At 39.6% G+C, this 12,318-nt stretch overlaps 1 protein-coding gene and 1 pseudogene across 1 annotated transcript; both read left to right on the forward strand.

Annotated features, from left to right (window-relative positions):
- The first annotated feature begins 3,250 nt into the window (after window positions 1-3,250).
- Window positions 3,251-5,447, forward strand: LOC135250514 (ADP-ribosylation factor-like protein 13B). The gene is made up of 4 exons (XM_064326855.1): window positions 3,251-3,315; window positions 3,825-4,074; window positions 4,670-4,863; window positions 4,989-5,447. Exons 3-4 carry the CDS (start codon window positions 4,688-4,690, stop codon window positions 5,194-5,196), a joined length of 384 nt encoding a protein of 127 aa, XP_064182925.1. The 5' UTR covers window positions 3,251-3,315; window positions 3,825-4,074; window positions 4,670-4,687; the 3' UTR covers window positions 5,197-5,447.
- LOC135249725 (ADP-ribosylation factor-like protein 13B) lies at window positions 5,288-11,840 on the forward strand (annotated as a pseudogene).
- Window positions 11,841-12,318: the final 478 nt, after the last annotated feature.

Raw genomic sequence — 12,318 nt, forward strand, 5'->3', positions numbered from 1 at the left:
TTATTTATATACGGTCTATGGAAACCTTACCGGACAATTTAGGAATTTAGAAATCCCGCCTGAATAGATATTTTCAGTCCCAAAAAGATAAAATGTCCAGGACAAAGAGGACATCTGGTCAACCCAATCTTTGTACACGTGTACAAGTCATTGCTCAGGTATTGCAGTGTATTTTAAAAACACACTGCTGTGAAATATAGCCTATTATTACATTTTCAAAAAAGGTTTCCATAAGGGTTTATTCAAAGGGTACGCACTGAAACGGCCCCCTTATCTCCAGGATTATTTAGATCTATGAAAAGCCTTCAGGATGGTGTTCAGCACGAAGTCTGGCCACGGAAGTTCCAAGCTGTGGTTGTTCTGACTCTTGTCTTTTTAATGGCCACCCCAATATTCAAGGCCGGCTCCTTTTTTTTATCAAGTTGTGTAGCTCTATAAAGGAACAAGTGACAGTACTGAATGTGGTCTTTTTTGGGGGAGGGTAGGGGGGATGGGGGGAGGGGGGTGTCAGTGAAAGAGTCCATGTGACACATAGCCTTTACCCAGCAATGCTTTTTCCTGAGTCCATTTTTCCTTCCTATGGCCTTCTGTGAATGACAACCATTGTCCATCCATTAGGAGTGAGACCTCACTCTCACTCTCTCTTGGAGGGACTATCCGGACTGTTGGTGAACAGGACATTTGCAATGGTAATGTTTTCGCCTGAAGAGGGGGAGGGACAGGGAATGGGGGATCCGGGAACCCTTGCGGACTCAAACGGGGGTCTTTCATTGCCATGGATACCAAGCAAATCCCGCAGATCCACGGCATTGTGGGGTGCCTGAGAACAGCCTGTACATTTACACCCCCCCCCATCCTTCAACCCCCAGCTCTCACACGCACACACACAACACATACACACACACACGCACACCCACACACACACACACACTCCTATAGTTCAGGTATTTAGAAGGATATTTAAGACATTTATAAATCTTCCTGAGCACATCAGTCTCATGTTCCATGCATCATAGGGAATAGTTCCAACTGAAAATAAGATTAAATGTAAATTTTGAAAGAAGAATCAGGTAATATCCACACATGCAATCTCTGGGAGTATAATATTGCTGTGATGAAAAGCTGACATTATTGGTATTTCTTCATTGAAAATGTAGCTATATCATGTCACGGTCAAATGGAAAATGAAGACGTGTTGCAGCGGTGCACAACTCCAATCCAGAAGAGGCAGTGTCTGCTGGTTTTTGGGGTTTTCCAGCTGACATTTAGGCCTTAGAAACCAGATGTGTGGACCATTTAGCCAATATGACTAACAATAAAGTATGCACTTAAGTGCTGAAACAGATCAAAACCAGCACACGCACTGGCTCTCATGGAATGGAGTTGTGCTAACTTATTAACTGATGAATTAGGCATGAACTAAAAAAGGATACTCAAATCTTACCATTGAGGCCAGTATGGTATGCCTGTTTTCATTCTAACCCTCTAACAAAGGACTAATTTATATCTAGAACACCAGGGGAGTGGAATCTCTAGTCAATTGGTGAATTTAATCACTCAGTTATGCTGGCCCCACACTAGAGGATAACTGGGCCGATTTTGTGGCCGATTCGCTCTTCCCGACAATCGCGGGGGCGTTCCCGATCTGAGGCTAGTCTGAACCGATTATCTGCTCAAATGATCCTGTAGTGTGAGGGGTTTACAGACATAGTCTTAATGTTGCCGACTGGATCGGAGTCTTCCCGATCTCGAATCGTAAATATCAAACATGTTTGATATTTACGACTTGAAATCCTGTAGTGTGAAAGGAACTGCGATGGAATCTTGAGCAGAAACCCGCAATAGCCAAGGAGAGTGAACTGCCCGGGAAGCGTCACCAACCAAATTTCGTTCGGCTTGACGAAAACCAAGAAGTTCTCTGTGGACGAAATTGTTTTATACTCGATGCGGTTGTTAGCATGTAGCAACAAAAGTATCAATTTTATTGTATTACGTATACATGTAATTATTGTAACGTTACCGGCAGTGTGGTCTCCATGGAGAAGGGGAATCAGCTTGCGGAAATAAAAAAAGTCCCTGGAATCGCCACTCTGAAATCGTTTAGTATAAACGGCAAGTGTGTGGTCCTGCGTCTTGACTCAATCGTCTGGTGTGTGTGTTCTTATGATCAAAATATTAAAAATCGGTTAAAACTGTTGTTATGTCTGTGGTCTCTCACGTTTTTAAAGTCGGTTAAGATTTGAAAATCCTCTAGTGTGCACCAGGCTTTAAGGTAGAAAAGAAAACTAGCAATGCAACTGATTTTGAGGGCGAGATTTGAATATTTGATCCTGAAATAAAGCATAAGCAACACATAGGCATCATATTCTCTGTCCAAATAATCACTTTTTAATGAATAGAATCTAATGAAAATGTACATTTAAAAATTAATTAAAACAATATCTACAGATTAATTAATAAACAAATTTAGTACTCTTGTATTCTTTCAGATTATATTGTTGTTGTATCCTGCTGCTATGAACTCATATATCTCTCATCTGTTATTTTTTAAATCAAGGAATGTTTGCCTAAAAGAAACCCAGTATTGTTGATAGAACCTTTGATAACAGTGGCATTCTGTTTCTTATGTTACCAGAGCAACAGAATTATGATACTGTGACATCATAACATCAAAATCAAATGGCTATTTAAGTGTGAGATGTCCCATTATCCACCAGTGTTTGTGTTGGAGATCTTCTGTATCATTTGCTTGAGCTATTCTATTTCTGCTTTTAATTAGGTAATTTCTTTGCACATCCTGATGGAGAGCTATTGGAATTTTCTAAGAAACTGTAAAAGGCCTGAAAGGTGAGGTTCATTTTTTACTATTTTGCAATTGGATCATTATTGTCCCAGAAGCAGGCTTCAGAACAAGTTGGTTAAGTCATCGCTATCATTTCACAGTATCTACTCAGTTGACATGGAAAAACAATCAAATAAAGTTGGGACGAAATAAATGAAATGGCTGAAAAATAGCTAATGTGTGCAATATAGCATATCAACAAGTGTGGTGGCTCAGCTGTACATTGTCCCCGATACAGACATAAATAAATAAATAATAAATAAAAATAACATATTGGAACTTGGCCAAACTAACCACCATGGATCGGGGTATATTACAATGGAAGACATTTTGTTGGGTACCTCACCACATGCAATTCATAAATAGTACTATAGCTTGTTATCTTTTCAACTTCTAGGAAAGTTAGGCTACTTTGGCCATTCTGGGACTCGATAATGCGGGGAAAACTGCAACACTCCGAAGCATTCAAGGAGGTAAGGTTTTATTTGTGATCATTTAAGCATGCCGCATTACATGCTTGTTTATAAATACAAAACAACTATTGATTTCTCAGTTTAAGGACCCAACCACTAGTTTTATTAAAATGCTAATGATGTGAAACACTAAATACTGCTTTGATTCTCAGCAGACCAAAGTATTTTGAAATATTCATGGCATGTAATATTCTAAACCACATTTATACTCTAAAGGAATTAAAAATAGTTTGATTTCCTGTATTACTGCCACTGTCCTAGTGGATTCAAGCACATAGGATGTAGTCTTACGTTGTTCTTTAAGTGTTGTTTTAGTGAAAATATTATGCTGGATTGGAAAATTTAATTTTTTTTTTTTTCATATATATTTTTTGTACCACAGCATAATTATTTTGCTACACAGAAAAACCTTCACAATGAATGGACATAGTTCAGTGTTTTTTATTTAGTTTTTCGCTTGAAACATTAAATAGGATTTTTTTTGTTGTTTTATTTTGATCTTCCTTTAGAAAACCCAGAAGATGTATGGCCTACTGTGGGATTGTCTCCTGTGGACCTGAAACAAGGACAGTATGATGTGTCCATCTTTGACCTCGGTGGTGGAGAGCATATTCGTGACATGTGGAATCGCTACTTCTCCGAGTGTCATGGTGTGATGTTTGTGGTGGACTCCAGTGATGTCCAGCGCATGAGTGAAACCAGGTTTATGCTGGCCAAGGTTCTAAGACACCCCCTCATCGCGGGGAAGCCAGTTCTTTTGTGAGTATAATTAGCTGCACCGAATATGACACTGCCTGTCCTAAAGAGGGAAGGGGTGGTACTGTATAGAGAATGCAAACAAGTTAAATAGTGAACTAAGTGTAAAACATAATTACTGCAGGCGCCTCTGAGCCAATTAGTGAGTCAGCCATAGAATGAAGGACATGACAAATACCAGGGCTGTTCAGTCATAGCCCAAAAATGAATTCAATCATATTTAATCATGAAAAAATAATCTCAATTTAGGATGAGAATATTATTATGGATAATTTGTTCTAATGAATTATGTTTATGGGTGACATTTGAAGAATATACAAAATGTCCCTTTTGTGTTAGCCTGGCAAACAAACAGGGCAAAGAAGGAGACCTGCAGGAGGCAGATATAGGTCGCCTGTCCGTGGAGACAATTATGAATCTAAACAAATGCCCCTACAAAACAATGAGTATTGTTGGGAGTCTGATGGAAAGGAGATGACAACCTCGCAGTGCTGTTCTGATGCAGTGTTTGACAGTACTGCAGTATTTGGCACAATGTGTGCATCATGTAACTCGGGGAGATGGATCAAAGTTTGACGAGGCAAAATCAACATTTCAGGTGTCGTATTCTGCTGTGATGTCCATTGGGAAGAAGGCCATTCAGGGTAGACTGGAGTGGCTTCTGAAGACTGTGGGCATAGGCTATAACATCATCAATGAGCGTGTGCAGAAGGACACGGCTGAGCAGAGGGAGCAGGAGGACAAGTACAGGAAAGAGCGGGCGGAAAGGGTGCGCAAGATTCGAGAGGAGAGGTGAGAGCTGTGCCCTCCTCCGACAAGACTACGTAGACGTGTGTTTATAGATGGGCCAATCCATGGACTCACTATGAAATCACTTGTGTTGTGTGATTTAAAATGATTGATATTTGAAATGACAGGGAAAGGAGAGAGCAGGAGGAGGCTGAGCAGGAGGAGGCTGAGGGTAAGACTGCAGAGCTGGACCAGGGGGAGAAGAGCATCATGGGCAACCCTGTCCAGTCATTCGGAGACATCATCCCAGAGGTGAGAAAACAGCTGGTTATAATGACCTACACTAAGAGATCAGGGATGAGAAGACTGAACACAACTCTGCTGAATACACAATGAAACAGGGAAAGATATAGGCTACCATGATCTGACCAGAAGACTATACAATTCACAATCAGACTGGAAAGAGTTGGAATACCTGTGTTCGAATATGTGGAGGAAGAATAGAGTGGCACCACTGACACCAGATGGCCCCGCTAAAACGCGCGGCTGTCTCAAGAGCTGGTTTGGCTGGTTCAAACGCAATGTGGTGACGCCACAGTGATGGGGCTCCTCCCTCAAGCCCACTGCATAAGATGACCCTGTGCAAGCTCCTCACTGGGGTCTCCAACCTGCAATATGCTCTTTGAACATTAAAGGAGTAACATGGTGGTTGAACGTGACACTTCCCAGTTGTCTTTAGGCAACAACAAAAGTGCATACTTTTTTTATTATTCAGTCATTTCAATGTACTTTAAAACGTATTTTTCTAAGCCTAAATTTCCCACTATAAAAGTTCACCCGAACCGTCTGGGCGTGGTAATGAGAACTGTCAGTTAGCTATGATTGACAGACCGTGCCCCGTTACCATAGCTACACATGATAAGTGCTCTTTTTGGGAGGCTTTTCACAAGCTAGCTAGCTTAGTAGTATATCAAGTATCGATAGATAGCTAAGGTAAGGACGTTGATTTATATCCAATTATAATTTTTGCTATCTAGCTAGCCAAGTTAAGATAAAAGCACAACTATAACGTCCTCATAAAAACAAAATAGCTAGCTAACGTTATCGATAACATTGCCTTATGAAAGCAAACTACCTAGCTAGCTAACGTTAGCTAGCTATCTAGCTAAATGAATATAACCAGAAATAATCTAATAGTCCTTAAAAGGCACTCTAATTTAAGTGAACCTAACATTAGTCAAATATTTGCATTGTCTTGCCCGTAAGCCAGCGGTGCAAACTATGGGTCTCGAGTTATCCATGAGTTTACGGGGCGTGGAAAGGGGAGTGGTTACTGTGTTCGTGACGCACCAAGTTGACAACTTTCTCAACCGGTTGAAAATAGGACGATAAATTTAAAACTCATATTTCTCCAAAAATAGAGAACGGACATATTTAATACTTTACTCATTGTGTTTCTTCAATGTCTCTTGTGCAAATAGCACATAAAACCGAGAAAGTGTGAAAATCACCATGGTACTCCTTTAATACTGGGCAAACGCCCCTTGTAATGGCTGCAATGCCCCCCTCTCATCCATCGTGCTTCCAGCGCCCCCTTGCAATCTCAGAACGCCGTTGAGAAACCATAGCCTAAATGAAACCCTGGCTGCGTCCCAAATGACTCACTTGTTCACTCATTCACTATTCCCTATATAGTGGGAAATATGTAGCACACTACATAGGGAGTGAGCAGCAGAACGAACGTTTGCTTTGCGATACTGTTGTCATCACCCTGCGCCTCTACTATCTTTTGAATATCTGTCGCACAATAACGGAAATTGCGTTCGAAAATTCCGAATTCCGAAAAAGCGACGTTGTCTTTGGTCCCTGATAAAAATAAAAAAAATTCTGAACGTAATCTATACGTGTATATATGAAATTATCGGTTAAATATTCATTAATATTGGCATCGACCAATATTATGTATAGCAATATACTGTTCAAAAATCTTTTATCAGGGACCGAAAATGACGTTTTGCTTGAGTTGCACTCCCGAGCTAGCTTCTTAGCTAGCAAGCAGCTCTCCGGAGAAAAACCGTTAACGTTACACTTGGCACTCTAACGAAAATTGGTGACTTTTTTGTATAGAATATGCAAATATAATTCATGATTTGACATAACTATGGACAACTTGCGTTTATACAAGTATATACCATTCACTTTTTTGTGTGTGTTGTTGATAGAATCTTTGATAACAGTGGCATTCTGTTTCTTATGTTACCAGAGCAACAGAATTATGATACTGTGATATCACAACATCAAAATCAAATGACTATTTAAGTGTGGGATGTCCCATTATCCACCAGTGTTTGTGTTGGAGATCTTCTTTGCTTGAGCTATTCTCTTTCTGCTTTTAATTATGTAATTTCTTTAGTCATCCTGATGGAGAGCTATTGGAATTTTCTAAGAAACTGTGGAAGGCCTGAAAGGTGAGGTTCATTTTTTACTATTTTGCAATTGGATCATTATTGTCCCAGAAGCAGGCTTCAGAACAAGTTGGTTAAGTCATTGCTATCATTTCACAGCATCTACTCAGTTGACATGTAAAAACAATCAAATAAAGGTGGGCCGAAGTAAATGAAATAGCTGAAAAATAGCTAATGTGTGCAATATAGCATATCAACAAGTGTGGTGGCTCAGTTGTGCATTGTCCCTGATACCGAAATAAATACATCATAAATAAAAATAACATATTGGAACTTGGCCGAAATAACCACCATGAGTCGGGGTATTTCAATGGAAGAAATTTTGTTGGGTACCTCACCACATGCAATTCATAAATAGTACTATAGCTTGTTATCTTTTCAACTTCTAGGAAAGTTACTTTGGCAATTCTGGGACTCGATAATGCGGGGGAAAACTGCAACACTTCGTAGCATTCAAGGAGGTAAGGTTTTATTTGTGATCATTTAAGCATGCCGCATTACATGCTTGTTTATATTAACATGCTTAAAATATAAAACAACTATTGATTTCTCAGTTTAAGGACCCAACCACAAGTTTTATTAAAATGCTTATGATGTGAAACACTAAATAGGGTAAACGTCCCTATTAAGCCCACGTACCATATAAGCCAACTTCTGAGTCAAATCAAAAAAAAAACTACATTATCATTTTTTGCTGTGTGATGTTTTTTTCAAATGAAGCTGCTTGTTACGTAAATGACACTTTTTATTGTAAGTCAATCACATTTATCGATATTGAGTTATCGAAGCACATGTGTGGCATGTGCCTGCTGATCCCAGAAGAAGTTGCAAAAAAACTTAGGTGATTTTGGTACCCTCAGAAAATAACATTTTTTGTATATTTCTACTCCTGTTTTTGGAAAGTACTCACTTGTTATCAAAATTTAAGTGATTAGTGTTTTGAATGAGACATATGTTAGAATATTACCTGAATTAGAAATATTGTGTCTTTTGAAATCAAAATATGAGTTTTAGCACGCTAGCAAACAGACCACATGCTGCATCAATACAGTAGCTACATAGTATGGTTCATTGCAATGACATAAAGCATGATAAGCATGTATAGTTTATATTTTTGTATGCAGTTTATATTATTATACTGTTAAATAGACAATAAATGTGTATGTTTATCTTTATTTATTTTTTAATTAACATTTTTACCTGGTGGGCTTAAAGGGGACTCTAGCAAACAAATCACACTGACTGAGGTGGATGTAAATGAGTATAGCTAATTACTTCTCTACATGATCAATTTATACTTTTTATGGTCTATTTATTATGTTAGTGCACCATATATAGATTTTTTTCATATAGTTGTTTTTTAATGTCATGTGAGTAAAATAAAATAAGCCCACCTGTTCCCATTAAGCCCACTTTACTGTGTTTCAATGACCTTTTGACCTTTGAACCATTTTCCTCCCTAATTTTGACCTCACCTGATGAATCAGCTCCATAATTCAGATAATTAATACCCACATTTAAATATCAGTGATATTGCATAGGTCAATTCATTCTGGATAGGCCTGTGTTCTATCTTAACATTAGCAATAATTTTTTAATCTTTACTTTTCAGATGAGTTTTAGTTTAAGATGACTAAAACACGAAAGAACTACAGTTCATGCCCACGCATGATAGAAGCGCAAGTTCATCCTCTGCAAAGCAGGGCTGCAGGGACCTGGACCATTCTATTTGCGCAATCATGAGGTCATTGAAAATATACAAAAACAAGGTGAAAGCCATGAACGACTTGTTGGCGTAAGACAAAGACAACCACAACGTGGGCAAAAGATTGAAACAAACAAATAAAATAAAGCTTAGACCACCCTATAACCCATGTTATGTTACACTACTAAGATGGAGCATGGAGCAAATGATAGCCTTACTAAAATGATACAATCACCTCAAAGAGCATAGGCCTACGTTTAGTCTAGGAGAAAGTAGAAATTGCAGAAATGTTGACATCTTTCTTGTTTATTTTGTTTAAGCTATAGGCTAATGATACATGAGCTTCAATATGTTATGACTGATGTCTCCTCATAATGAACTGTATGTTTTAATGTTACTCCACAATGAACTGAATGGTTTTAAAATGTGTTTTTACAATGTTTTCAAACTACTATCCTAAATGTGATTAACATTTGAAAAGTTATTGTTCAATTGTAAATCCTGAAATTGACTCATTTACTATCCTTAGAACATTAGTATTGAACCTGAAATTGTTTTTCGTTCAGTCAGTCGGTCTTCAGAAATCTTCATAAAAACACCTGCACTTTCAACCAGCTGACTGGACCAGAAATTTTGGCCAATTTCAAATGCCAAAAGCACACCATAGGATAGAGATACAGACAAAATGACAACACATATTGAAAGATGAAGTATTGAAGAGTAATTTCCACTATAGTTTTGATTTTGTTCGTAAATAGTTTTTTGGCTACATGTTGTAAGTTTAGCTTTTTCTGTGTTGACAACACAGCAGAAAGGCTGGTCATGCCTTTTCAAATGCCATTTACAGGCCATAGGATAGGAGTGGAGACAAAATGAAAATAGCTATTGAGAGCTAAGAGATTACAGATTTGAATAGAACAAGTTTGTATTGTTAAGATTTTTCTCAGCAGACCAAAGTATTTTGAAATATTCAAGGCATGTAATATTCTAAACCACATTTATACTCTAAAGGAATTTAAAATAGTTTGATTTCCTGATTACTGCCACTGTCCTAGTGGATTCAAGCACATAGGATGTAGTCTTATGTTGTTCTTTAAGTGTTGTTTTAGTTAAAATATTATGCTGGATTGAAAATTTTAATTTTTTTTTTCATATATATTTTTTGTACCACAGCATAATTATTTTGCTACACAGAAAAAACCTTCACAATGAATTGAATTGTTTTATTTTGATCTTCCTTTAGAAAACCCAGAATATGTATGGCCTACTGTGGGATTGTCTCCTGTGGACCTGAAACAAGGACAGTATGATGTGTCCATCTTTGACCTCAGTGGTGGAGAGCATATTCGTGACATGTGGAATCACTACTTCTCCGAGTGTCATGGTGTGATGTTTGTGGTGGACTCCAGTGATGTCCAGCGCATGAGTGAAACCAGGTTCATGCTGGCCAAGGTTCTAAGACACCCCCTCATCACGGGGAAGCCAGTTCTTTTGTGAATAATTAGCTGCACCGAATATGACACTACCTGTCCTAAAGAGGGAAGGGGTGGTACTGTACAGAGAATGCAAACAAGTTAAATAGTGAACTAAGTGTAAAATATAATTACTGCAGGCGCCTCTGAGCCAATTAGTGAGTCAGCCATAGAATGAAGGACATGACAAATACCAGGGCTGTTCAGTCATAGCCCAAAAATGAATTCAACCATATTGAATCATGAATAAATAATCTCAATTTAGGATGAGGATATTATTATGGATAATTTGTTCTAATGAATTATGTTTATGGGTGACATTTGAAGAATATACAAAATGTCCCTTTTGTGTTAGCCTGGCAAACAAACAGGACAGAGAAGGAGCCCTGCAGGAGGCAGACATCATAGGTCGCCTGTCCGTGGAGACGCTTATGAATCTAAACAAATGCCCCTACAAAACTGTGAATATTGTTGGGAGTCTGATGGAAAGGAGATGACAACCTCGCAGTGCTGTTCTGATGTAGTGTTTGACAGTACTGTAGTATTTGGCACAATGTGTGCATCATGTAACTCGAGGAGATGGATCAAAGTTTGATGAGGCAAAATCAACATTTCAGGTGTTGTATTCTGCTGTGATGCCCATTGGGAAGAAGGCCATTCAGGGTGGACTGGAGTGGCTTCTGAAGACTGTGGGCATTGGCTATAACATCATCAATGAGCGTGTGCAGAAGGACACGGCTGAGCAGAGGGAGCAGGAGGACAAATACAGGAAAGAGCGGGCGGAAAGGGTGCGCAAGATTCGAGAGGAGAGGTAAGAGCTGTGCCTTCCTCCGACAAGGCTACGTAGACATTTGTGCGTATAGGTGGGCCAATCCATGGACTCACTATGAAATCACTTGTGTTGTGTGATTTAAAATGATTGATATTTGAAATGACAGGGAAAGGAGAGAGCGGGAGGAGGCTGAGGGTAAGACTGCAGAGCTGGACCAGGGGGAGAAGAGCATCATGGGCAACCCTGTCCAGCTATTCGGAGACATCATCTCAGAGGTGAGAACACAGCTGGCTATAATAACCTATAATAAGAGATCAGGGATGAGAAGACTGAACACAACTCTGCTGAATACACAATGAAACTGGGAAAGATATACCATGATCTGACAAGAAGACAATTCACAATCAGACTGGAAAGAGTTGGAACACGTGTTTGAATATGTTCATGTGTGTGTGTTTGTGCTCACAATGTAGATGGTAACAAAGAAGACAGAGAGCAAGGACCATATTCCAAAGAGGAAGAGGAAGCTGAGCTTCTGGAGGAAGAATAGAGTGGCACCTCTGACACCAGATGGCCCCGCTAAAACGCGCGGCTGTCTCAAGAGCTCCATCAGAACAACCTGCTAGACCCTCACCAGTGTGGCTTCCGATCCGGGCACTCAACAGAGACTGCACTCCTAGCTGTGACGGAGGCACTTGCCACTGCAAGAGCCTCACGCCTCTCCTCTGTCCTGATCCTTCTTGACCTGTCTGCAGCTTTTGACACGGTCAACCATAAAATACTCCTCTCCACCTTGGCTGGGATGGGAATTGCCGGGACTGGCCTGTCTTGGTTCGCTTCCTATCTTGCAGATAGGACCTACCAGGTCACCTGGAAGGGGTCTGCCTCTGCTTCTCATCCACTTGTTACGGGAGTGCCGCAGGGATCTGTACTGGGTCCTCTGCTGTTCTCCTTATACACCAGATCTCTTGGTTCAGTCATTAATTCACATGGCTTTTCCTATCATTGTTATGCAGATGACACACAACTCTTCTTTTCTTTCCCCCCCTCGGCCACACAGGTCAATGATAAGATCTCTTCCTGCCTGGCTGACATCTCCACCTG

Source organism: Anguilla rostrata, chromosome 3, assembly GCF_018555375.3.
Source record: "Anguilla rostrata isolate EN2019 chromosome 3, ASM1855537v3, whole genome shotgun sequence".
Classification (NCBI taxonomy): Eukaryota; Metazoa; Chordata; class Actinopteri; order Anguilliformes; family Anguillidae; genus Anguilla; species Anguilla rostrata.